Here is a 27,776-nt window from a genome sequence, read left to right on the forward strand (position 1 = left end):
GTCAACAAAACCAAAAGACAACCAACAGAATGGGAGAAGATATTTGCAAGTGACATATCAGATAAAGGGCTAGTATCCAAAATCTATAAAGAACTTATCAAACTCAACACCCAAAGAACAAATAATCCAGCCAAGAAATGGGCAGAAGACATGAACAGCCACTTCTGCAAAGAAGACATCCAAATGGCCAACAGACACATGAAAAAGTGCTCAACATCACTCGGCATCAGGAAATCCAAATGAAAACCTCAATGAGATACCACCTCACACCAGTCAGAATGGCTAAAATTAACAAATCAGGAAACGACAGATGTTGGCGAGGATTCGGAGAAAGGGGAACCCACCTATACTGTTGGGAACGCAAGCTGGTGCAACCACTCTGGAAAACAGTATAGAGGTTCCTCAAAAAATTGAAAATAGAGCTATGCTATGACCCAACAATTGCACTACTGCGTATTTACCCCAAAGATACAAATGTAGGGATTTGAAGGGGCACGTGCACCCCAATGTTTATAGCAGCAATGAATGAAATCTTGCCATTTGCAACGATGTGGATGGAACTAGAGGGTATTACGCTAAGTGAAATAAGTCAATCAGAGAAAGACAATTATCATATGATCTCACTGATATGAGGAATTTTAGAAACAAGACAGAGGATCATAGGGGAAGGGAGGGAAAAATGAAACAAGACGAAATCAGAGAGGGAGACAAACCATAGGAGACTCTTAATCTCAAGAAACAAAGTGAGGGTCGCTGGAGTGGCGGGGGGTGGGAGGGATGGGGTGGCTGGGTGATGGACATTGGGGAGGGTATGTGCTATGGTGCGTGCTGTGAATTGTGTAAGACTGATGAATCACAGACCTGTACCCCTGAAACAAATAATACATTATATGTTAATAAAAAAGATAAAATAACTTTAAGGTCATAAAACTCAACTGAGTAAGAATTTCCAGAACTAATGGAAAACTGGATTCAAGCAGAGCAAGAATTAATAACGTGGGACCAAATGAACTGACGAGGATGATTATAATTTTTATGACTTTTTGTTTGAAACATGGCTGGTTCCTTAACATTTTGTTTTTCCAGATTTAAGAAAACTTTGTTCTCTTTTCTCTTACTATGGCTTATAGCAATTTGGTAAGGCATACCTTTGTAAACAAAGATGAAACATTAATTTTCTCTACCTACCTGATCCCGACAGAAACTCTTGAGTATTCTTTTTATGGCAATGTAATCAGTTATGTGCAGAAGTTCCATAAGAATCTATTCTCCTTGCAACAGGACACAGTTGGAGATACTGGCTACATTACCAAAGCTTTGATTGGAATGCCATATTTGAGAGAGATATGCAAGGCTCAGATATGACCAGACGATTTTAAGGAACTGCTTTAACCTTGGCTTGGCTTCCTGGCCTCAGGCTTTTAAGAGTTCAATCTGAGATTCCTTATAAAAAGTTCCAGCAAAGCTGTGTGAAAAAGAGCTTATGTGGTCAATCACTATTCTTGCTACACTTATGTAAATAATCAGTCCAAGTTTAATGCAAATAAATTAGTTTTACTGTGACCATCTTTGGTAAAAAAAAAAAAAGGGGGAGGGCGGGGATGACCGTAGATAGAAAAATTATGTTTACACCTTTTTATAGATATTAGATTCTGATCCTGTTCATTGTCTTTGAGGTTTGGGGACATACCTGTAAACTGGCCTCAATCCTGAATTCTTCTGGTTTCCTCAAATATCTGACTATGACTCCCCAAAATGTTTCTAATTTTCTCCCACCCTTCTGATTTGGAATCGTTAAGAACAAGAACTGCCCTTGAACCTCTTTCAAAGGGACTCTCCCAGGTCCATAGGGTCCTGTGCAGACCGGGAGACCTCCAAACCAAATTGACCAGGAGGAGAAGCAGCTGACATTGATGTTGAGTGCTTCTACCCAAGATGCTGAGTCAAAACTTCAAACTTTAACTAAACATGAAATCCTTTCTTCTTTTCTTCCATTTACTCTGGCATTGGCTTGGAAAGATAATACCATCATCTGTATCTCCCAGGCCATTACTAAGGGGGTAATATTTCAGACTGCTGGATTTGTCATCAAAAACTCTGACCTATCCATGATGCCACACACCCTCTGGTCCATTTCGCTGTTGCTGGTTAATAATGCCAAACTTGGGGACTCTGCCGAGGCCGTATGCAAAGAAAGGGACACAAGGCAAAAGTAATCAGAATAAAACTCCCTGTGTGGTCTCTAGCCCTTTCAATATTTACTGGCCTCGTGGATGTTACCTTTCCAGTCCAAAATCAAGCAGGAATTACCAGGAGGCCTTTATGATTCATTTACGCTTTCCTTGGCAGGGCCCTACTTCCCCGGTTGGGGAGTAAATGTAAATGAGGCTATAATCAGGAACGTCTTCTTAACTCTTGAAAATACTGCAGAATTTGCTGCTAAAAAACAATAGCTGCCCAACAAAAAAATCCTTAGATTCTCTGGTCCAAATTGTTCCTGATAATAGGATAACCCTTTACTATCTTTTAGTCGAGCAAGCTGTCTGTGTTGTGGCCAAAACCACCTGCTACACCTGGATTAACACTTCTGGGGAAGTTGAAACCCAATTACATAAACTCAATTGTACATAATTACATACAATTACATAATTACATTGAGCGAGTGGCTTGGCTTAAAAAGGTGACTCCTTCAAAGGGGTCTTTGACTCATTTGATTTTGATTGTTTTGGGTCCTGGGGACCATGGCTCTGAAGTGTGGTCCGGACATTGTCTATAAAAACCTCAGTAATCTCCCTGGCATGTTGTATTCTCTCAAAAGTTTATTTTTTTTAAGGATTTTCTTTATTTGTCAGAGAGAGAGAGAGCACGGGAGGAAGAGCTCTGGGGAGGAGCTCTTTAATTGTATATACGGCAAGAGAGAGTAAATGCCAAAGCAGGGGGAGCGGCAGGCAGAGGGAGAGGGAGAAGCAGGCTCCCCCCTAAGCAGGGAGCCCGATGCAGGACTCGAGCCCGGGACCCTGGGATCACGACCCGAGCCCAAGGCAGACACTTAACCGACTGAGCTACCCAGGTGCCCCCAAATTCTGTTTTTTTAATAAAACATGTACAAAATCTTGTTTTTCTACCCAGGTCTTCCGTTTTGTTTTTCTGCCTCCTCCCTCAGACTTCAGCAGTGACAGGTCCCTTTTTCTTTTTTTTTTTTAATCCTCATGACTATTTCATCCACTCCAGCAACATGAACTGAGTACCTACTGTGAGGTGGACCGTGGTAGGTACACACAAGGATGACCTACCTGACTGTCTTCAAGGAGCCACTACGATAGATCAGCATGTAATGAACCCATCACAACACAGCAGGGAGAATGTGAGGAGGGACTCACGAGAGCCCAGAGGCAGGCAGGGAAGGTCAGGGAATGCTGCTGCCTGGAGGAGGTGACTCCCAAGGTGAATCTTAAAGGACGCCTTTCAAATTTACTGCTCTGCTGAGAGCTGTGGGTTGAGAACAACTCAAACAAGAAAGGAAACACATAAAGGATCACCAAATGAGCGGTTAAATCTATGGGAGGGACTGAGGATTTAGTGCATCAAGGCTCATGCCTTGGGACAGCTTTTTGGAGGATTCGCATTCAAGCTCTGTTCCAAGGGGTAAGCTGCTGAAAGATGACATTGGCGAAAGGACATGTTGCAGTGGTTCCTGCCCAAACTGTGATATTCTTACTTTTTCCCCAGATTGTGCTTTTTTCTTGAGCTTTAGGGGTGGAGCCCTGATCTCAAGGATTCTCTGGCAATTCCAGGAAGAAGGGATCAGACAGGGAAATGTGCTCAAGACTACTCAGAGAGCCAGGATTTGAATCCCTCATGGATCCAATCTGAATTACAGTGAAGGGCAAGGCCAGGGGTGCAGGCACCTCTCCAACATCTGGACTGGAAATGGATCTGAGGTCAGAGAATACCAGGAATTCGTCTCTCTGTGAGACGTTTGGAGAACCACACCACATCCTGTTTCTGCAAGGTGGTATTGCCAGGAATGCTGGTGAGGGGTAGAGGTCTCTATCCAGTGCCTGAGTCTGGCTCATCACATATTCACCAACTACTCAATAAGCATGTGCCATGTGCAAATGCCGCATCTGCTAGTTGAGAAGGTAAGTCATACACAACCAGGGGAAGAGAACTTTAATTGTATATATGGCAAGAGAGAGTAAATGCCAAAGGTGTGGAGCAGAATGAGTTCTCAAGGACGAGCTGGGTGGGGCTGTCCCAGGGAAAACCAAGGGGCCCAAATGTCAGCCACTTTAACCTTGCAAAGACACAATGTTTAGGGGTAGAACAAGAATGAACAGAGGTTTTAAGGGGACAGGTTTGGGGATGGGAAAGGAAAACAGTTCCTCCTTTGGTCCCTGGACATGGAGGGTCCCTGGTTCCTCTTGACTTTGTCCATGTTTGTGATGCCAATTGGCTGCTGGTGGCCAGTTTCCTTCCAGTAACCACAGCCCTGGCTTGTGAGCAGCTCTTTGGCATGGACCCCCAGAGCCACCACGGCCCTTGGCCAACCTCACCCCCATCAGTGTCAAGAAAAGTCCCAGGGGTGTCTGGATACCAGATGAGGTGCTGCCAGCAAGCACCAGGCTTGTGGCAGCTTACATTGTTTCTTTGAGGGCAGAAGCTCCCAGCTGCTGGAGAGAAATTTCTTCCCTCTTCTCTTCTGCATCCTTCTTGGAAAGACCTCCTTTGACTCTGTTGAAATGAAAAGGCAAATGGAAAAATAAGACAGAAAGGCAGAAAGGACATGGTGAGAAGGAGGTGGTGTGTGCACAGCATTCAACACATGTCTCTACTAGCCCAAAGCCCCCAAGGGTGGTAGAAGCCACGGTGGCCCTTCTTCTAGTTCTCGTGGGGGCACCCCAGGGAAAGACTGCAAGGTCAGAAAGTTTTCCAATGAGGACCTGAGGCCAGACACGCACCCAAGGTCACCCAGCTGGTGAATGGGGCACCAGGTTCACTGAACTTGCTGGGGCTGGGCCTGGCTCCGCTGTGGACCAGGGGCACCTGCAGAGACCCCGGGGGACTGGGCACTGCCGGGGCCCTTCTCGCTCTGCCCCAGGTAGAGAATCAGCCAGGCTGGAGCAGGGAGGAGAGTCAGGGGCTGGGGGATGGCAGGGAAGTCATCTGGAAGAGCCTCCCAAACAGCGTGAGGGCTGCCCCGTGGGGCTTTCTGTCCTTTGAACAGGGGCAGTTTTGCCTTTTTCGCTTGTATCCCTCTATCTTTGAAATAATTTGTGTTCTGGTCTCTTTTATTTTATCCTGGAATTGTGCAGACCAAGAGTGGTTTGTTCTATGTAATTATGTTAGTTTTCATTTTTTTCTCGTTTTCATCATTTACACCTCTTGTCCGTTTCTCTGGTCTACTTTTCACTGGCTCCGGTTTGAGAACCTTTTCCAATGTTCCAAATGTTTTTTCAGAGTTTTCATCCTTACCTTGTAACTCTTATTTCTGACCTTTTAGTCCAACAGTTTAAGTCATTTTTGTGTGTGATTATTTCTTCACAAAATCACAAAGAGACATTTCTTTCTTCTTGCTCTACTGTCCTCCATGTCTCTTTTTTCTGCACTTGAAGCCTTGTCTAGTCTTTCTGACTCTGTCCCTTGGGTCCATTCAGCTTCTTGGTTTTGCTTGTTGTGTGCCTGAGGGGTAGGGGCTAAGGGACAGGAGCCTGTTCCGCCTCCCTGTTCCTCCCCAGCCCCCGGCCACGGATTCCTCATCCCTTCCAAAGATGATTCCTAAAAACCCAGAGGCAGACATCCTCCGGATTCAACCACTACAATGGTTAGGCTTGCTCAACACCATTTTTAAAATTCATCATATGAGCAAAGATGACCAGAGGCAGCATGCTGGGTGACCTGAAATCCATGGTCTTCTTTTTTTAATGTCTGAAATATAATACAATAAGCATTAAAAACGTCCTGGGGTCAGCCATGCAACTGGAGTTCACCATGGGTGAGAGGGTGGCAGGAGGCCCCAGCTGACCAATGGCTTGGGCTTTGGCCTTAGTGGAGTGCCAGACCTCCTGCTGAAAGCCTGAGCCCCATCCCCCACCCCTCACCTCTCTAAGCCCCCACTCCCAGTAGGGGGAACTCCATGGAAGGTCACCGGTGGGAACCTGGCAACTTTGTCCAGGCCCTGCTGCCTCTCATCTGGGTCTTTCCGCCATCTTGGCAGGCTTTTAGGAGGACCAGCATCTTCCCAGACACTTCCCTAGCTTCTGGGCCTTGAGAGGGTCTCCCCTGTGTCTGGGAAATTACCTAATTGAATTATCATATTTTTTTTAAGATTTTATTTATTTATTTATTTATTTACTTGACAGAGAGGGACACAGCAAGAGAGGGAACACAAGCAGGGGGAGTGGGAGAGGGAGAAGCAGGCTTCCCGCGGAGCAGGGAGCCCAATGTGGGGCTCGATCCCAGGACCCTGAGGATCTTGACCTGAGCCGAAGGCAGACGCTCAACGACTGAGCCACCCAGGCACCCCCTAATTGAATTCTTATAATTGCTTTCATTTATGCCTCTCCCCCTTGGTTACCAAAGAAAGCCTGCTCAATATAGACAATTTGGAGATAATTTTTATATTAAAAAAAATTTTTAAGTTTTATTTATTTAACTAATCTCTATCCAGTAAGGGCCTCGAACTCAGGACCCCGAGATCGAGTCGCATGTTCTTCTGACTGATCAGTCAGGCATCCCTGGAGATAATTTTTAAAATGTAAAGTAGCCAGGAAAAAAATGTCACTCCTAACTATGAGGCAACCACTGTCACCATCTTAACATATTTCTTTCTCTCTTACAAGTCTTTATTTCTTTTTTTTTTTTAGTTTATTTATTTATTTAAGTAATCTCCACACCCAAGGTGGGGCTTGAACTCATGACCTCAAGATCAAGAGTTGCATGGTCCACCGACTGAGCTGGCCAGGCGCCCCTCAAGTCTCCATTTCTTGACGTAATTAGGAAATACCGTAATTAATTTTAATACACTATTTAACAGTATAGTACAAACATTACCCATGCCCTTAAAAGTCTTCATCAACATAGCTTTTTACTATTGCACAGTAATCATAATTTATTCAAGGGGCGCCTGGGTGGCTCAGTTGGTTAAGCGTCTGCCTTCGGCTCAGGTCATGATCCCAGGGTTCTGGGATCGAGTGCCGCATCAGGCTCCCTGCTAGGCGGGGAGGCTGCTTCTCCCTCTTCCTCTTCCTCTGCCTCTCTCTCTCTCTCTTTCTGACTCTCATGAATAAATAAATAAAACATTTTAAAAAATCATAATTTATTCAAATTGTTGAAGATTTGGAGAGTTTACATTTTTTTCCAGGCATATTAAGCATGATGATGAATAGCCTTGTAAATAAACTTTGTCCACATTTCAGCTTATTTGCTTAGGGCAGATATGGAAATGTTGTTGCTACTTAGAAGAATATGAAAATTTTTCCATCTCATGATCAGTAATGCCAAAGAAACTTCCAGAAAGTTGTAGGAGTTTCCTCCTTCCTGTCTATATTTCGTCATTGACTACTACTATGTTTTAAATGTTTTCCTTATTGGATATTTAAAAATGACCTCTTTTCTGTTTTAATTTACATTTCTTTGATTATGACTGACGTGAATACCTTTCCGCTGTTTATTTTCTATCAGCATTTCCTCTGTGAATGTTATATTCTTACAGGAAAGGATTTTTTGAGAGGGTTAGTCAATTCTTCTTTTGCTATGTTGCCCCAACAAACTGGGGCATGAGCCAAACTGGGTCATGGAGGCTGACCTGGCCCCACACCCCAGACTATTCTGGAGAAACATTATCTGGTCTTGTGATTAACGAAGGATGGGAGCAATTTACATACAAATAACTTACTAATAACTGGATTTTTGTCAGCCTGTGAAATAAATACGAGGAAGTTCCCTTATATCTTTATGTAACCTAGGAACCGGTGGTAGGTGTGTTACCCCTAATCCCTCTTGGCTTGTGGCCATCTTGGAGATGGGTAACATGAACCTTGGAAAGAGCCATTTTCTTCTCATCTTAATCCTTGATACCCAAGGCCTGGGACTAGCACTCATAATTATATGAGATTAGAAATGGAGAAAAATGAAATGGGCTGAGCAGTTCTTGAATTCTTATTGTTCGGATATTGAAAACTCCACTTGACTGACTCATGACAGAGGCCGTTTCTTGCCTCCCGTTCCCCAACATCACCACTGCCTACCAAACCAAAGCCAGTTGAGTCTTTTCTGTCTCATATTTGGTTAGAAGGGAATTGTCGAGAAGAACCCCAGACAGGTTATTGAAGAAGCCCATGGATAAGAACACTCAAGAATCATGCAGGGGCATATTAAATGTGTATCTGATTATAAGCCCCTCAGGGCCTCCAAAAATCTTAACTGTAGGAGATCCCATGGCTGTTGGAACAGGTAATCATTGCTGAAGAATACTCATTCTTCACGGAGGTGATATGGCCCTCAGGGGACGAAAACTGGTTCTTGGAGTGGGGGGGATGAAAAATCTGAGATATTACAGTGGTTTGTGGCCATCCAAAGGGCTACAGTACGTGAACAGATACAATTGTTATTGGCAGGGTGGAGGTGTGATTAGGGAAAAAAATGTATATCTAGAAAGGTCCCCGCAGTGGGGGTGGGAGGGGTGATAATTGATAATGAAAAATGGTTGAGAAACTGTTCTAAAGCAACTGCTCTAAATTCCTAGACCCAAGGCCGCATTTAGGCTGAGATTTACTAATGCAAAGGAGACAGAAAGAGTCTTTAAAAATCAGACCACATCAGTCCCTTCCTCCAAGTCCTGCAGTGGTTTCTCTATTAACTTAAAAGCCTAAGTTCTCAGAGTGGTCTGGAGGGCTGCCCCTGCCTCTCTCCAGGCTCATCTTTCAGGTTCACACCTGGCCATCACTCAGCTCCTCCCAGCTCCCTGGGACTTCAGGGGGCCTTGCATAAGCTGTTCTCTTTTCCAGGGACACACTTGTCCCCTTCTCAGCCTGGCTAATTCCTTCTCCTTCTTCTTTAAGTCTAGAGGCATCCTCAGTCACTCAGTCAGTCTCTCTTAATTGCATATTTATTTCTGCGTCTTTGTTCTCTCTGTGCCTCTCTTCCTCTGTAACCTCCAGGAGGGCAGAGATCACATCTGTCTTGTTCCTTCTGCACCCCATACTTAGCCCTGTGTCTGACCCATCATAGGAACTCAATGAATAATAATACATAAATTAGATTTAATACGCAGACTAGATTTCGAAAAGGCTAAATTGAACACCAGGTAAAATCCCTGGCCTCCAGAGCTCTGCCACAGCTCCGTGACCACTGTCCACTACGTTTAGCAGCTCACTCATGGTGGGCTCCATCCGGACAAGCTCCTGGTGCCTCCCCAAGAGCAGGTTTTGTTTCCCAAGATGTTAGCCCATTCTCTCTGCTAAAAAAGCATCATGACCGTTTCCTCCTTAATAGGTCACAAGTTTAAGTTTCTTATGCAAAAGTTTATTTGAGAGGTAAACAGGCTTTGAGTGTGGCTAGTCTACCTTTTGGCATGGTTACACTGGCTATAATCTCAAGGGGGAACCCGGAGGGGTGTGAGGCTGGAGGAGTGGGGGAGGTCGCGGGGTTGTCCTTTATCTGTTTATGAGAATGACAACCTGTGTCATCAAAAACATACGGAAAACTTTTCTTCCCTTCTCTTCCTGAACGATTCGGTCTTAAAGCCACTATGTGGGGCAGAGCAAGGTAGGTGTCCACATGGAGGGCTGTCCTGGGATGGGGTTTTGGAGCCTAGGTGGGGTGTGGAGGGGTCCGTGAAGGAGAGGGATGAGTTACATGCTGGGGGACTGTTAAGGCTCTGTGTTAGGGCTGAGGGAAGGCAGACTTCTCATTGTCAGAGAAGGGAGTTAAATACGAAAAGGGAGCAAACTGATAGAAACCTGGTGGTGGGTGGTGTTGGAGGTAATGATGTGACTCATGGTTTTCAGTATGATCTACAGCTATAGAAAAAAAGACGTATGGGTCTCTGTACCCATATGCATATTCATATATTCCCTACCTCTGTTCGCTGAGAGGCTTGAGAGCAGAAAAAACCCCTAATAATGAGCCCCTCACACCTGGATCTTGGCTTTTTTTTTTTTTTTTTTAAGATTTATTTATTTACTTTAGAGAGAGAGAGGTGGGGGAGGGGCAGAGGGAGAGAGAGAATCTCAAGCAGACCCTCCGCTGAGCCCAATGTGGGTCTGATCTCACAACCCTGAGACCATGACCTGAGCCAAAATCAAGAGGCAGATGCTTAATCGACCGAGGCACACAGGCGTGCCAAGGATCTTGGCTTCTAAATACCCTTCTCTACTAAAATGAGCTAAGACACTCAGAGAAATGGTTGCTGCCAAGACAGTTACGGGGAAACTCATTTCCTAGGCTATCCAGGAAACAAGGACATGCTTAAAGAATTTTGAAAGAACACAGAAGTCAAAAGGTTCATACTGCCCAAATTTAGGACAAATTGAGCATCAAAATAAACAGGGTAGAATACATTGAAAAATAAGGATTTATAAATCCATAATGATACAAATCCATATATAATAAATTGAAAGTTTGATCAGGAATGGAATACTTACATAGTTTAAAGTACTTCACCACAAAATGCTTGTTAATTACAAAGGGGAAAAGAATTAACTTCACAGTGCAGGGGGCCTGGCAGGTACCTCCTTAATTAAGGGATCAAGGGGAATATCACCAATCACAGGACAAACCAAAATCGTGCACCAGCTGATGGGATACAACGAGCAGAATCAGGTCTCACATTTGTGATAACAGTGCCAGAGATGCGTGAGCTACAATCTGTAACATCAGAAAACCGCAAACCAGGGAGAAATCTACAGAGTAACCGGTCTCCATCTTCAAACAGTCAAGGTCATTGTTACCTCACAGCTAGTCTGTGGCAGCTCCGTGTTCATCTTCAAAGACATCTGGAGCCAAGACACTGCCCATCAACCACAGCAAGGATGAAATGGACTAGCCAGTAATTTTTCATGGGCTGTCAAAGTGTGACCCTCCCTCTGGAGACAGCCTCTCCCAGCTTGTCCAATATTGTTTGTTGAAAATTATGGATTTATGGTCTGCAATTGGTTTACCTGGCTCTATAAACCAATTTTAGCTGTGATCAATGGGATACCAAAAAACCCCTCGGCAGACATGTGCCTAGGCTTCCCCGAGATTGAGGTATCTCCTTTTCATGCTAACAGCCTGTGAGAGAGACCAAAGAGAGGGCAGAGAGGACCCCCGGGCGGTGCACCTCGGTGCCCTGGGCCTTCCTGATGGTTGCCTGCATTTTCTTCCTCCTAACTGTATTGCATCCTTCATCTCCTGAAAGCCTTATATAAATGTGCTTTGTGGACTCATACCTGTCCTTCCTATTATAAAACCCTGTATAACTGTTGGAGTCAAAAGAGTCTGAGAACACCCGAGGATCTAGTCCAGCCTGAACGAAATGCAACATCTAAATACCACTTGCGATTCTGAACCGGATCCTCTTGCTTTATGGGATGTTAGTGGTGGGGCAGGGGTGGGGGTGGGAAAGACTGGCAGAACTTGAATGAGGCCAGAGGATTAAATGGAAATCATATATCAATATTAGCTTTCTAACTGTGATGGTTCTACTGAGGTTGTGTAACAGAACATCCTTGTTGGAGAGAATTACACATTAGAGTATTTGGCAGAGATGTCTCAACAACTTTTTCTCCCAGGGTTCAGACAAAGAGCGTAAGTTTGAGATTGCCCCAGACCACACTCAACACACAGACACGGAGGCAGACCCCTCATACATACGTAATTTAAAAAATAAACGATAAAAGCAATGCAAAATCTGGGACTACTCTGCAACATTGTGCAGCTTCAGAAAGCTTCCTGCATTTTGGATATTGGTTAGTTTCCCAAGGTGTGCAAGCTCTTCCACATTCCCCGGGATGAATGGACTCCTGACAGGACCAGCTAGGTCAGATCCAATCAGCAAACTGTTGTGAGAAAGAATGGCTTGTTCCCAACTATTTTATTTTATTTTATCTTAAAGATTTTATTTACTTATTTGACAGAGAGAGAGAGAGCACAGCAGGGGAGTGGCAGGCAGAGGGAGAAGCAGGCTCCCTGTTGAGTAGGGAGCCTGATGTGGGACTTGATCCCAGGACCCTGGGATCACGACCTGGCTGAAGGCAGACACTTAACCGACTGAGCCACCCAGGTGCCCCTCAACAATTTTAAAAATAAAATTAATTTTAGGGGCGCCTGGGTGGCTCAGTCGGTTAAGCATTGGACTCTTGATTTCGGCTCAGGTCATGATCTCCAAGTTGTGGGATCGAGCCCCGTGTCTGGCTCCGTGCTGGGCATGGAGTCTGCTTGAGATTCTCTCTCTCCCTCAACCCATGCACTCTCTCTCTCTCAATAAATTAAATTAAATTAAATTAAATTAGTTTTAGTAAATGGCCTCCATCATGTAATTGGTTCACATCTGTAACAACATAAAGTAGCTTTATAATAAATGTTCCTGGCAGGATCAAACGAAGCTCTGTTACCCAAAACTCAAATTTCATTTGGCATTACTGGGTTTCTCTATAGCTAGGGTAAGCAAAATGTGACTTTAAAAATGCCCAGGCCAGGGGCGCCTGGGTGGCTCAGTCATCAAGCGTCTGCCTTTGGCTCAGGTCATGATCCCAGGGACCAGGGATCGAGCCCCACATCAGGCTCCCTGCTCGGCAGGAAGCCTGCTTCTCCCTCTCCCACTCCCCCTGCTTGTGTTCCCTCTCTCGCTATCTCTCTGTCAAAAAAATAAACAAAATCTTTAAAAAAATAAATAAATAAAAATGCCCGGGCCAGAACCATTACAGTAATATTGGGGGGGGGGGCCACTCCTCCAGTTATCTCTTCATGTACTTGGGTCCCTGAGGCAACATCTCAGAGCACCTGCAAACAGGCTCTGGATTGGGTTATTGACAAATACTAACCCAGCATCTGGGGTGTCTAGACCTATACCTGTGGCATGAATGGGAATTAAACAGGCAGAGAGCAAAGAGAGGAACATTCCAGAGAGAGAGCAACCTTGGTGTTTGCAGGGGCCAGATCCTGGGAGTCTTGTGAGATTTCATATTTTATCTTCAACGTAAAAGGGTGCCGGGGAAGGGTTACAAAGAGGAGTGATGTGATTCTTTACATGGCAAGGCTTTCACACTAGTTGCCGTATAAAGAATAAAGTGGAAGGGACAGGGGAAGATACGAGGCTTTTAGAGCTGTCCAGACTTGGAGGGGGATGGTCACAGGGGTGACAGAGAGGGACAGATTCTAAATATATTTTGGAGGCAGAATTGACAGGACTTGCCAAAGGATATGTCCTTGATCTATGTGAGTCCAACCTTAGTCCATGGCTCAGGTTAGATGTAGGATGCTCACGGGGGATTATTTCAAGGATTTCAAACACAGTCCACCTCAAAGGTCTCTGGAGAGATGGTTCCAGCTGTGGAATCAAGCTGGACACAGAGAAAGCTACAGACTTGGGCCCTGTTCCCTTCCCCGGCCCCATTCCCCACAACCAAGGGTCTTTGGTGACCCCACTGTTGCTGAGAAATGCAACAAGTCCACCTGGCACTTTTAGAAACATCATCAAGGACATCACCTTACTCAGTGACCTCCCTAAGGAGATCCATGAGAGAAATTTCTTCTAGTGCTAATTGTTGAGGAAAGTTTCACTTTCCCCAGAGAACTGGTAGCCCCTTTTCTCTCAGACAATATGACGAAAGTCATTAACAGGATCTCCCTTTCTGTTGCCAGGAAGCTCTGGCCCAAATTTGAAGGCCACCATGGCAGCCACATGCGCTTGTCTTTGCTTCAGAATATGGCACCTCTCTCCTCCCCACAAACCGTTATCCCCACTTCTCTGCCAGGCTTGACCTCAGCTCATGTTCCTGTTTTGCCTGGTCTCCAGTTTATTCTTCATTCTATTTCACCATTCATTGTTGGGTCTGTCCTTGATGAAAGCCAAGCCTCTTAGACAAAGGTGGGTAGGCAAGGCTGGTCTTCCCAACGCAGCTCCCACCCACGAGCCATGACATTGGAAGAGCAGAGGGAAGACCCTGAGTTATTTCACCTGCAGCTTGTTTGGCCATCCCCCCCATTCCCGCCCCCCATCCGCGCCCCCCCCACCATGACCAGAGGCTCCTTACCTCCTCTACATGGCCTCGATGGTCTCCACCAGGGGCGCATTGCGGGTCTCAGCCAGGAAGCAGACAGCCAGCCCAGCCAGGATCGAAGTGGTCCCAAAGCCCATGGGGGGCAGGATGGCGCTGAACTCCCCGAGTGTGGTGACCAGGGGCGCAACCAGACCCCCAAAGCGGGCACTGACCGAGGCAAAGCCCATCCCCATCTGCCTAAAAAGTGTGGACTGGTCAGTGGCCATGGCCCAGGCTGCCTAGAGGGCTGGGAGTGCCAGGCCCTGGGTGTCAGGGGGCAGACAGAAAGGAGAAGAGGTCCTGCTTCAGCAAGCTCAGCAGGTGCCATCCTGGAGCTCCAGGGCCTCCCAGGTTGGGGCAGGTGCTGCTCTGCATCCCCCCATGCACCCACCTAATCTCTGTGGGGTACAGCTCTCCGGTGAACAGGTACAGACAGATGAAAGAGCTGGCCAAGCAGCCTTTGCCTAGCGCCGCCTGGGCCGTGCGCAGGGTCTGCATATCTGCAGTGGGGTAGGCAGAGCCGGGGGTTAGGGGGAGCTCAGAGCCCCAGGGGGAATCAGGGAGGCAGAGGGGTAGCGGTGGGAGCAGGGGTGCTCAGGAGGGGATGGGATCTGGGGAAGAGGCAGAGGCTGAGGCTCAGAGCCCGAAAAGGGAGGGGGGAGGCAGAGCACTGGGTGGAGGGGCTTGGGATTCCCATGACCTCATGTTCCCACTTAGGCCCCCGAACGCCTGCACTGCACTTCTCTCACTTCTGCCTCCTTTTCCCGTTCCCGAGGCAGGACAAATTTGGAGTTAGGCCTGGATGCAAATCCCCGCTCGGTCACTGTCACTTAACCTCTCTGAGCCTCCCTGTCCTCAACTGTAAAACGAGGAAAACACCAGCAATCTGCTTTGCAGCATTGTCATAAGGTTCCATGACATCATGAGTGCAAAGGGCTCAGTGCTCACTCAGTGTTTGCTGTTACCATCATTAAGTTTGTCGTGCTACTGGTTACGAATAGTAAAACCCCAATGCACATGCCCAACGTCGAAGCAATCGTCAGGGAAATTATGGTACGTCCTCTGACTGCACACTGGATCCAGGAGGGGAGATTTATAAAACACCCACATCTGGGCTCTACCGCCTCTCCATTATACTAAAGCCTCTTGGGGATAGCCTCAAGTTTGGGTATGTCTTTAAAGGTCCCTAGGAGATTCCAACGTGCAGCAAGAGTTGTGAGACACCAATCTGGATGAATTGTTACAGAGTAATACAAAATTAGGGTCATGGAACATTTGTATGAACATGAACAAGCATATTGGGGTGCCTGGGTGGCACAGGCCATTAAGCATCCAACTCAGGTCTCAACTCAGGTCCTGATCTCAGGGTCATGAGTTCAAGTCCCATGTTGGACTCCATGCTGGGCCTGGAGCCTACTTAAAAAATAATAATAAATAGGGGATTATGGGTAGCTCAGTTGGTTGAGCATCTAACTTCAGCTCAGGTCATGATCTCAGGGTCCTGGAGTTGACCCCACTCAGCAGGGAGTCTCTTTCTTCCCCCCTCTCTGCCCCTCCCGCACTATGCATTCCCATTCTCTCTCACTCAAGTGAATGAACAAAAATCTTTAAAAATAATAACAATAAAAATAAATAAATAACATGAAAAAGCATAATTATGTTATAACATATAGTGAAATAGGATATATCTTATATATATAAATAACACATATATACATATATAATCCCATTTATATATATATATGTACATATATAACATTATCTCAATTATGTCAAATACAAAATCTACAAAAAGGAAAAAAGACTGGAAGAAAATATGTCAAAATACCAATAGGAGTAATCTATCCATTTTACAGGAAGGCGATAAAGCACCGAGAAATCAGACAAGCTGCCCAAGGCATGGGCCCTTGGCTTCACACAAGCTCTAGGACTCTGAAACTCAACCCTGGCTTCTTGCTGGAATCACTGGACTGTTCTTTAAATACCTAGAGTTGGGTCCCATTCCTTGACACTGCTGGCATTGGCCTGGAGCCCCTGGGCATTGAGAATTTCAAAGGTCATCAATCTGATCTCCCTGACAAGATGGTGAGTGCTTTGGGGGCAAAGGCTCACGTCTTTGCCAATTCTCCACCATGGCGCTGAGTGCTTAGTAAAAACTCTGCTAATGGACAGTCACTTCCTCTCCAGATCCAGAAGAACATCCCTCAGCCTGTTCCCTTGCTGTAGTCATTGCCCACCAGACCCCAGACCCCAGAGGCTCCTGGGCGGTCATGGCAGAAGCACATGGCTCACCTTCTGGCACAAACATGTTCATGATCACCATGAGCCCGGCCAGGATCAGGAAGGAGGCCACGGTGGCCCGGCGGCCCACGTATATCATGATGGTGGTGGCCACCAGCATGGCCGGGATGTCTATGACTCCGAACAGGACCTGCACCAGGTATACGCCGAGTCCAAACTTCTGCAGGTCCACGGCCAGCCCACAGTAAGCCATGGAGTTGGAGAACCTGGAAGAGGCAGCAGAATAGTCCTGTTCTGGCCCAGGGTTCACTGTTCTGGACCCAGGGGACGGTACACGAGATGAATGACACAGGACGCCATTCTCAGGGGGTTAAATCCCCTGAATTTAACCCGCCCCCCTTTCCCCTTCACCAAATCCAAGTCTCTGACTTGGGTCTCAGAGCCCAGGCTCCTCCCTCCATGTCCCTGCTTAACCACCTGCTCCCTGAGTCAAGTCCATGGGCTCTGGAGTGTGAGTGTTTTCCCGTTTTCCCCTACCTGCACTGCTCTAGCCCCTCCACCTCCACCTTCAGTGGCTGGTCTGAGCTTCACAGCTAAGAGCTGGAAGGAGAAAACGAGAGGCTTCCAACCAGGCGAAGACCCCATTGGACCCTCACAGCGTCTCTCAAGGTTTACTGAGAAATCTACACCTGAAGATGTCTGCTTCTGCCAAGGGGGGTTTACGGTCAATCTGACGGCAAAGGTCTGGAGTTCCCACACCGGGGGGGCGGGGTCTCCAGAGAAATTTAAAATGTCCCTGAGGCAGCGTCTCAAAGAGATATGTGTACATCCGTGTTCATAGCAGCGTTATTCACAAGAGCGGAAAGATGGAAGCAACCCCAAGCTGCGACCAATGGATGGATGGATGGGTGGATGGATGGATGGATAAACAGCATGTGGTGCTTGCGGGTAATTACTCAGCCTTCAGAAGGAATAAGTATGATGTTGAAATTTCTGTTATGTGTCATTTACCCACGTAACAACAAAAGCATGGGACTGGCCCTCATGAACCCCAGCAGGTTGGCCTGGTTTTGTTTCCCTGCGAGACCATATGCTGACATAGGCTCTGGAACATCTTGGGGAGGGGAGATGGAATTTGGCAGGGGGCTCTCTCCAAGCAAGACCCCGGCCTCTCTGCCCCCTTAGCACCTACTGAGAAACGCCTACCATCCCTCCCACCTACCCCCAGCTATATGAGTCAGGGGAGATGGAGAAAAAGAGAAGACACTTCTAGAAAGGTGATACAGTAATTCTTATTGACCCTAGACAGGTCTGGATTCATGTAACACTGTAAAGATATTTACAAATATGGTTAAGTTATTAGAAGCAAGTAGCAGATATGTATGGTATTAACCCATTTTTGTAAGAATACACGTGCGTGTCTTGTGTGTGCAAAGGTCTGGAAGGATACAGACTCATGCTTGGCAGGACTTGCTGCTGGGGGGTGGAGGGGAGCAGAGTGGGGGAAGGAGCACTCGCTTTCCTCTCATCCAGTGATAACAGGTAGGCATCTTGAGTTTACCAAGTGTCAGATACCGTTCTATCGGCTTCACGTACATGAATGCTTCTAATCTTCACAACCGCCCTATGTGGTAGGTCCTAGCATACCCATGTTACAGATGGGGAAACTGAGGCACAGAGCGGTTCGGTAACTCACCCAAGATCATGCAGACAGAGCCGTGGCAGAGCTGGGATTCAAATTCAAGCAGCCGGGTTCCAGAGTCCTGCCTTTTATTTTGTCTTGTTTTTTTATTTTTTTATTTTTAACTTTTTATTTATTTTTAAAGATTTTATTTATCTATTTGATAGAAAGAGAGAGAGACAGCGAGAGAGGGAACACAAGCAGGGGGAGTGGGAGAGGGAGAAGCAGGCTTCCCGCGGAGCAGGGAGCCCGATGCGGGGCTCGATCCCAAGATCCTGGGATCACGACCTGAGCCGAAGGCAGACGCTTAACGACTGAGCCACCCAGGCGCCCCTTGTCTTGTTTTTTTTAAATTAAAGTACAGTTGAGTCCTGCCTCACAACCAATACAATATCCTGCCTATATGTTTCTGGGTTGTTTGAAAAAACATTGTTTTTTTCCCAATGAGTATGCAGTGCTTTTGTAATTTAGGAAAAAAACAAACAAACCAACAAACGAGTAGAGAAAAAAAAATCCAAGTTCGCGGAAGGCATTTACAACAGAAGCCTGTGAAAGTCCACCAGTTGCTCACCCTTCCTCTTCCTCCCAAATCTCCCCACCTGCTGGCAGAAACTCCATGTGGGTGACCCAGTCACTAGCTGCCTGAATTACTTCCTTTGAACAGAAATGGGCCTGAGCTTATTTTTTCTAGAAGGATCCAAGAGGGGACTTTCAACCCTGGAATTTTTAATTCATGATGTTTCTTCCCAGTGGGAAGAGGACTGCGAAGTAGGGGTGGGCCAGCAGGGTGCTGGGGGTAGAGCATCACCTCCCTGACTTGGGTTCTGAGGAGCTCTCCGGCTGCCCGGGGCAGAAGCCCTCTAAAGGTCCAGAGTGGTGGACAACCCCACATTTCCAGGGCTCAGGGAACAGCTATAGCTCTGAACTTAAATCAGAGAACAGACTCTACCCGAGCACTTACCCTGGCCAGGTGGGGGGTTACATGTCTAAACATTTAGTTCTCAAAAGGACCTTAGGGGTAGATACATAAGCCGGAAATTGGGGCACCAGGAGGCTGGCTGACTTGCTCAAGGTCACCCAGGTAGTCTGGTCTCCCACCACAGCCTGGCCGGTAACCACGAAACAAAAGGGCTGAGTCTCCTTCAGAGAACAGATCACTCATAGCCTGTGTTCTCTACTTCACAAATACCAACCCTTTCTATTTACATATCTAGGACATCCCGTCAAGTGCAATTAAAATGGCCCCCTACCCCCTTTTTAAATCAGTTCCTTACCTTAGGATTTGCCCGCTGCCAGTCTGTGCTAATGGGAATGGATTGCCCTTGTGGTTTTACCCATTTTGCACTTCGTGTTTATCTATGTGAGCTGCTACGAATCCCTTCCTGGTCCCCTGGCAAACGCCACAACCATTTTTGTAAAATCCACGTAGATGCTGTCTCCTGCATGAAGCCCTCAGCAGCCCCAATCAGGAGAACTGCTATAAGGACACTTGCCATACCTCATAGACATTGTTTCCTTGTCTGTCCCTTTCTGACCCACAAGTGTTTCTCCAGAATGGGACACTTCCCAGAGTGTCCTGGAGAGCCCCAAGGGCCCATCAGGATGCGACAAGGTGCATTTTGGAAAAGCTGCGTGGGTGATTCCAATGGACGCCCCCCAACAGCCAAGTTGAGACCCACTGTCCAGATGTGGGGTCTCTAGGTCAGCACAGACGTCTCATCTATGACCACATCTCAGCGCCAAGCAGAGGGCCAGAGGACCCTAGAGAAAGAGTAGGGAACAAAATTGAATTCACAAGGCTCACCTGCTCAATGCATTAAGAGTATCTGAGAACAGGGCGCCTGGGTGGCTCAGTCGGTTGAGCGACTGCCTTTGGCTCAGGTCATGATCCTGGAGTCCCGGGATCGAGTCCCGCATCGGGCTCCCTGCTCGGCGGGGAGTCTGCTTCTCCCTCTGACCTTCTTCCCTCTCATGCTCTCTCTCTACCATTCTCTCTCTCTCTCTCCATAAATAAATAAAAATCTTTAAAAAAATAAAATAAAGTAAAATAAAAGTCATTGAACTTTAAAAAAAAAAAAGAGTATTTGAGAATAGAGTCTGGAAGTGGGGATAAAAGGTGTGTCCCTGCCTCAGGTCAAAGACTTGGGCGCAAGCACATCACCTACCAGACCACCACGAGACAGCATGTGACCTTTCGGATGGCCGGGGTTCGGAAGAGGTCCGAGATGGAGTTGGAGGTGCGCACATTTGCAATCTCACTCTGGATGTAGGAGCTCGCCACCTGGACAAGGGAAGTTTGATCAGCAGAAGGGAAGGATCTGGGACCCTATTTTCCTGCGAGGAGTCCCTTCATCTGTGGAGAGGAAGATCAAGGTTGAGGTCCCCGGCAAGGTGGCTTGTTCTAGTCTCTGCAGGCTGGGACTGATGGCTCTCAACAGATTGTTTCCAGAGCTTCGGGTGAAGCAGAGGCTCCAATGTGAGTCCCAAGGCTCCTGAGCTGCCTGCTGATTAGGCTGAAATTGACGCCTGTGGTTCCCGAGGGACCCTCACACCTCATCCCTGGTAGAGACTCTGAGATAGGCTTGGGCAGTGGTTAAGGGCAGGGGTTCTGAGTGGTTCTGCCACTTCCCACTGTGTGTTCTTAGGCAAATGACCGGGCCCATTCAAACTTCAGTTTCCTCAACCACAAAAGTACCATTTTTTTTAAGGATTTTTTTTTTTAAGATTTTATTTATTCATTTGACAGAGAGAGACACAGCGAGAGAGGGAACACAAGCAGGGGGAGCAGCAGAGGGAGAGGGAGAAGCAGGCTTCCCGCGGAGCAGGGAGCCCGATGCGGGGCTCCATCCCAGGACCCTGGGATCATGACCTGAGCCGAAGGCAGATGCCCAACGACTGAGCCACCTAGGCGCCCCCAAAAGTAACACATTCAATGAGATTATGTACATAAAGCCCTTAGCAGAGTGCCAACACGGGGCTTGAGAAACCGTACTTATTTATAATAAATGGTAACTACTTACAAATGGTAATTATCTTACGCTGGTATTTATCGTTAAGGGTACTTTTATTATTGGCTCTTTGATAATTTCATTTTATGACTTCTACTTTAATATTTTCATTTTATTTTCTTATTTTATTTCAATTTCGGCGAGGTGTCAGTGTGAAGGGGGTTATTTCCCCACGGAATAGATGGGTGGACTGATGAACAAAGCCGTTAAGTTATCGCTCTCAGATCACGCAGCCATTCACCTTTTCGCTTCACCGGAACTCTTCCCTCTGTTTATTCCCAGCCTCCTCCCCTGGGTGGTGGGTGACTCCTGGCAAGCTACCGAGTCCCGGCACATCTTGAGGCTACCAGCCAGATTAAAATGGTCCCTCCCTTTTCTTCCACTCATGCCGCCTACCTCTTTGGTCACAAGCCTCTCCCCTTCCTCCGTTCTCCCATTCATAATGGCCACCTTCCGCAGGTTCTCCACAGCTAGGTGCGACTTGCCATGGAGGAGGAGCCAGCGGGATGCCTCTGGCAGCCACCTGGGACCGAAAGAAGGATGAAGGATGGCAGGGGTGAGTAGAGCTCCTTCCATTCTCCAAACCCAAGTACACTTTCCTTCCCTTTCCTGCTGCCCGCAGACTCGGGAAGACCAGGGGACACGCCAGCTTCCCTTTCCCAAAGCACAGCAGACAGCCAACCACTGAAGGGCACTTAGAAACGTTCACAGATCCAGTGTTGCATCTGGTTCTGACCCTGCTGTGTGGCTTGAATAACATGGGCCCTCCCTGGTCTGTGCCTCAGTTCCCCTCCTGTTGTGAGTTGCAAGGAACTGATGAGGCAAAACCACTCGAACGTTCTGGAGCCCTACACTAATGTAAGGGATTTTATGGGAGCTTCCCGACAGCCATGGGCAGTACCCGTGAGCCATGGTCCCCACAAGCATCGCCCCTCTTTCGAGTCCCCACCACGTCCAGCAAGTCCCAGTCACTGCATAGCCCCAGATTGTCACGGGTGGGGCTCGGTCACACGGGTGCACCCACCTACCCCCCTCTCTGTCGGGACGTACCAAGAATAGAGGAAGAAGATGAGGAAAGGAACAGAGATAGCAAACTGCAGCCACCGCCAGGGGCGGATCAGGTATGCCACTCCGGCCAAAATGAGCTGACCCCAGGTGAAGGAGCACCCCAGCAAGATCCCCGCCACGGTCCGGCCCCGGGTGGGCATCCACTCCACGACTGCAGACAGACTCAGGAAAGGATCAGCAGGACTCACAGCCTCCATGGTTGTCTAATCCACCTGTGCCTTTCATGGCGACTCTGTGACCGCTTGAAATTTTTCCAGAGATTTCCTGAGCCACAGGTGCACCAAAGAACTGAATATAACCAATAAAACCACAAGAACGTTAGAAAAAAAATCATGGCAACTTTTTTTTTTTTCAATCTTAAGAGTCAGGAAAGTCTTTTCTAAGAATGCCACAAAACTCAGAAGCAATAAAAGGGAAAATCAACAAACTTGACTTTATAAAAATTAGAGTGTCTGCATATAAGAACGAACACCTTGACTGGCTTTAACAACAACAAAAAAAGCAAACACCGTAAGTCAAGTCATGATGTGAGCAAAAACAGTCAAACAAAAAATTTGCAACTCAAATTATAGAGAAAGGGTGAATTTCCCTAAAATTGGAAAGATTCTTAAATATTTATAGAAAAAAAACAAAAAAAAAAAAAAAAAAAAAAAAAGAAAAAGAAAAAACCCACAAAAAAAAACGGGCAAAAGATGTAAATGGTTGGTAGGAAAGGAAATATAATGGCTCTTAATTACATGATTTTTTTTGTAAATAGCAAAACTTGGAAACGACCTAGCTGTCCATGCTTGAGGGACTGATGAACAAATCATGCACACTCTTACAAGGCAACTGTAGCCCGTTAACGAGGACACTTCTTTCCCATGAGCAGCCAGCTCGTGTGTCCAGTCCATCAGCAAATCCTGCTGCTTCTACCAACAGAACCCAGTCGAGCCCTTCCTGCCTCTTCCTGCTACCCTCGGCCCGAACCAGTGTGCGGCTGGCTGGTGACCGCAGGAGCCGTGGAACTGGCCTCCACAGGGACCCTGGCAAATGCTAAGTCAGGTCAGATCAGGCCTCTCCTCAGCTTGGGATCCTCCGGTAGCGCCTGTCTTGCTCAGAGTCAAAGCCAAAGTCTGTAAGTGGTCACAGGGCCTAAGGATCTGCACCCCCAACTCATCTGTCACCACTCCCCTCCCCACTTCCCGCCCTGTGCTCCGCTCCAGCCACAAGAACCCCCTCCTTAGGACACCCGGGTGGCTCAGTCGGTTAAGCGTCTGCCTTCGGCTCAGGTCATGATCCCAGGGTCCTGGGATGGAGTCTTGCATCGGGCTCCCTGCTCAGCAGGGAGCCTGCTTCTCCCTCTGCCTCTCCCCTGTTTGTGCCCTCACCCCCACACCGTCAAATAAATAAATAAAATCTTAAAAAAAAAAAAAAAAGAACCCCTTCCTCTTGAGCCCACTAGAAACACACACCCCACCAGGGCCTTTGCCTGGAATGTTCTTCCTCCAGATAGCCGCGGGGCGCACTCCCTCCCTCCCGCAAGCTCTGCTGGGTGAGGACTTCCTCCGGCCACTCCGCACCCCCCACTCCCTGCTTGCTTATCCCCTTTCTGGACTTCAGTTTCCTCTGCAGCATTTATCCCCGGCCAACATACTATATGATCCGCTATTTGTGTGGCTGTCTTTCCTCTCCCACAAGAGCACAGGCTCCATGGGAGCAGAGATCTGCCTTGTGCATTGCTCCATCTCTAGTGCTTAGAACCGCATCTGGTATATAGTAGTAGTTCTAGTAGTAGGTATGTGCAGGGGTATTCGTAGGTAGGAGTGTATGTGTGTATGTAGGGGTGTGAGTGTCATAGAGGTAACTCTAGCACGAGATGGACCGTGCATGTCTGTTCCTGCCTTCCGATCCCACAAGCTGCAGCTGGATGCCCAGCCTGGAGGCTGAGGCGAGTGGGCTGGGATTTGCCGGGATTGTGTGTGAGATCAACAAGCTTCAGTGTCCTGGTTCAGGGAGGGGGATGTCAGGTGTGCCAGCCTGATACAGCCTGGTTCTCTAGCCCTAAGATGTCCCCCCCAGTCCCTGAAAAGAAAGACCCGTTCCGTCTTTGGCAGCAGTCTCTGGATCCCTCAGACCCTCCCTGAGCCCGGTAGTGTCCTGGGTGCAAACTAAGCCGTTAGCACAAGCAGGTGGCACACCGTGAGCTTTCTACTCCCTAACAGTGCTCCATGCTGGAGCTTCCGGCAGCTGCCTGAAACTAGCCTGAAGTGAGGACTGACCCTGTCACTTTGGGAGTGGGGGACATTCCCACCTGGCTTCGAAGGGGCCAGGTCTCCACCATGGTGCTAAGGAGTCACCACCTTTGCAGCCCGGGTGAGCCCTGCTCCTTTTTGGAGCCACATAATCTTAGGACTACCTGCAGCCTCGGGGACCACTGTGTCTCAGCTCCCTTCTGTGTCCCCACACTTGAGCCCACACTGGGCGTGGCATACAGTAGGTGCTTACTAAGTGGTTATTGTGGACCATCGCACACAAGAAATAACCCAACCCTCTCAGGGTACAGATGGGCACATCCCAACCCAGGGTCCATGGCTCATTGCCGGCAGGGCCATGGCTGAGAGCCCGGGTCGCCCAAGAACCCTGGGGTGGGGGCTCTGAGTAGAAGTCACTGGACGAGAATCCCAGCACAACAACACAACAGGCGGGACATCCACTAATAGGGCGCCATCCCCACTTCCGCGAGCCCTCCTCCCCTCCAGGCCCCTCCTCGGCTGGACTCACCCAGGGAGAGGGAGTTGAGGATGATGCCGGAGAAGGTCATGCCCATCAGGAACCGGGAAGATGCAGTAGGCACCGAAGGAGCCAAAGTAGGCTGTGGCCGCCCCTGAAACTGCCAACTGCAGGTACGACCAGACCAGGGGGCCCTTGCGGCCCAGCCTGAGCCGGGCACCGGGCACAGGGTTAGCTTCCGGAGGCAGCGGCTGCATCCCTTGTGGGGGTTGCCGAGGGAGGGCAAGAGGAAGCTGCCCCCCAGGCCAGTCCCCCGTAACAAAACAAGGCATATCCGCTGGGACGCAGGCCCTGGCAGCCGAGGTGGGTCAGGGAGGGAAAACTGGACCCGAAGAAATGTCTTTTCTCTTTTGTTCCTTCACTTGAGGAGTATTTCTGGCCCCCCCAACCCAGCTCCTAATCTTCGGGGCTTGTGGTCAGAGGGTCCCCTGAGTGAACTTCCAGCTGGATGGAGGCCTCACACCAGGACTCACAGGCCAGTGGGAGCGGGACCCCAACATCAAGTCCTCATTTGAACTGGTCATGCTGGGGAGGTCAGGGTGGGGCGGGGGCTTGCCACACCATAAAGGGGTCGAAGGTCAGGGTTCAGGGTAGTAGAGTTAACCCAGTCTGGCCTTGGCACTGCCCCATTTGGGAGGGTCCAGGGCCAGAGCCCTAGCGTGGCTGGGAGGGCAGCAGGCCAGGAAGGGGGCCACACACTGTCCATCCCGGATCCACTCATTTGTTCACTCATTCATTCTCTGACACAAACATGCCTCGATCACCTCTAGGAAACCGTCCCGCACTGGGGGCTGGTGACAAACTCGACACCATGGATAAGAGATAGGCTCGTCCACAGGAAGGCCAGGCTGTGTTGTGACACAGTATGACCAGGGTCATGGCAGAGCTGCCCATGAGGGGTCTGAGGCATGTAGTATGGGGTAGGGGGGCAGTCCACACTCCAGGGTGCCGGAGGGCCCCCCAGAACTGGCAGGGAGGGGAAGGGGAGGGCAGGGAGAAGGAGCGGACGAGCTGGAAGGCAGGGGAAATAGGGCAGAGGAGGTGTGGAGACGTCTCCACTGGAGCCTAGCGCCATGTTGGGTTTGCCGGGGTCTCTCTAGAAGGGCTGCCGGCTCTCCTCGGGGGTCGTTCTGCTTAGTTCTGGTCGCTCATACAGTAGAATTCAGCAGGGACGGTAGGGAGGACCAGAAAGCTCTTTCTAAAGGAACATGCAGAGGCCTCGAAGGGAAGTAAAAGCCAGGTCCAGAAGCACGCGTGGGGTGCGCCAGCATTTGTAAGACAGAAGTGGGACAGAGCATATGTCCCTGTTGGCTTGGATGACATAAAATCATAAAATCTCTGGTAAGAGACACAGAAACCAGGCTGCCCTCTAGAAATCCCCGGGCAGTGGAGCAGGAGTGGGAAAGGGACGCTTCCCTGCAGACTCTTCCACACCTTCTGGAATGGTGAACCCTGCGAATGAATTATCTCTATACAAATCAACGTCAATAAAGTAAGATGAATGAAGAGGCTCAGGTGGCTGGGACCCCCCTCCCCTAAGGCTCACCTGTGCGCGAGGCTGCCGAACACGGCGGCGCCCACCAGCACCCCGGCCATGTAGAGGGACTGAGCTAGGTCGCGGAGGGGGCGGGCCTCACACACCAGATCCCACTGCAGCGGGGAGAGAAGCAGGCTCCGGCCTCGGCCCCGGGCAGCACCCCCCACCCGACACCGCCCCAGTCCCCCCTCCCCGCCCCGCCCCGCTGACCTCTATCACGATGGTGGACGGGAAAACACTGCGGTCATAGACCCAGCCGTCCTTGCAGCCCTCCGCGGCCGCTCCGTGGACAGACGTGTTGGGGCTCAGGAGGGCCCAGTGAGGCTTCGTGAAGCGGCGGCATGGCTCGGGGGCCCCAAGCTGGTCCAGGGGTATGGTGGCCCTCAGCCAGGCCCCCGAGTGGTTGGTGGCGGCCATGGTGTGGTTGACAGGGCCCCGGCAGTGGTGGCTGGGCACGGCGGCCGTGAAGTTCTGCCGGAAGTTTGACAGGCCAGCAGGGTACAGGGCAGCAGCAGCAGGGCCGTGCAGACGAGCTGGAAGCGGCCCACGCCACCCAGGCTGTCCAGCAGGTCCGTGAAGGCCATGGCCCACAGCCCAGCCTGCTGCGGGCTTATGTGAAGGATGGGGCCCCGGGGTCAGGACCGCAGACGCCCTGCAACCGGCAGGTCGGAGGGGTCCAGCTACACCTCACAGGAGGCCTCGGGCATCCCCCTGCCTGCAGGGCTCCCCCCCCCTCCAGGGCCTTGCTCCTCATTTCGCTCCCTCTCCCCTCCCAGTTAGAAAACCGGGGTCCCAGAGCGCCACCTCGCAGCACACCACCCAGTTCTGCAGGCCCAGCCGCCCGACCCCTGCCTGCACCACCAGGACCCCCCAAGTCACTGCGACGCCATCATCACCCTCCCCTTTATTTGCGAGGCCATCGTGAGGCATCTTCGAGAGCCCGATCCAGCCTCAGCACAGGGGACTCAGTCCCTGTGCCCCAACCAAGAAGTCAGAAGCTGCGCAGGAAAAACTGGGGTGGGGTGGGGTGGAGTCCTTTAAAGATGCTCAAGCAGGGCAGCCAAGGGGAAGCCCAGGTCTCCCTGCCTCCGTCCCAGGCACTCAGCCTCAGTCGGGGGAGGGGGGGGAGGGGGGAGGTGGGGGGGAGGGGGGGCGGGGTGTCTGTGGGAGGGTGGGGCCGCCAGATCATCCAGACCATTATTCCAACCTGCTCATCAAACAAAAGC

The 27,776-nt window shown here is 49.1% G+C and overlaps 1 protein-coding gene across 1 annotated transcript; it reads right to left on the bottom strand.

Annotated features, from left to right (window-relative positions):
* Positions 1-4,249: 4,249 nt before the first annotated feature.
* On the bottom strand, positions 4,250-27,134 carry LOC112829556 (solute carrier family 22 member 20-like). Its single transcript, XM_025879222.2, is given in 12 exon segments — positions 4,250-4,734; positions 14,238-14,441; positions 14,635-14,743; positions 16,536-16,750; positions 20,331-20,446; positions 21,570-21,696; positions 22,224-22,392; positions 25,005-25,059; positions 25,061-25,160; positions 26,560-26,663; positions 26,761-27,035; positions 27,038-27,134. Coding segments are annotated over 12 exon segments (1,668 nt in total). The 3' UTR covers positions 4,250-4,637.
* Between the last annotated feature and the right edge of the window lie 642 nt (positions 27,135-27,776).

The sequence above is a fragment of the Callorhinus ursinus genome, unplaced genomic scaffold (assembly GCF_003265705.2).
Source record: "Callorhinus ursinus isolate GAN/ISIS: 27379988/994484 unplaced genomic scaffold, GSC_fseal_2.0 scaffold51, whole genome shotgun sequence".
NCBI lineage: Eukaryota > Metazoa > Chordata > Mammalia > Carnivora > Otariidae > Callorhinus > Callorhinus ursinus.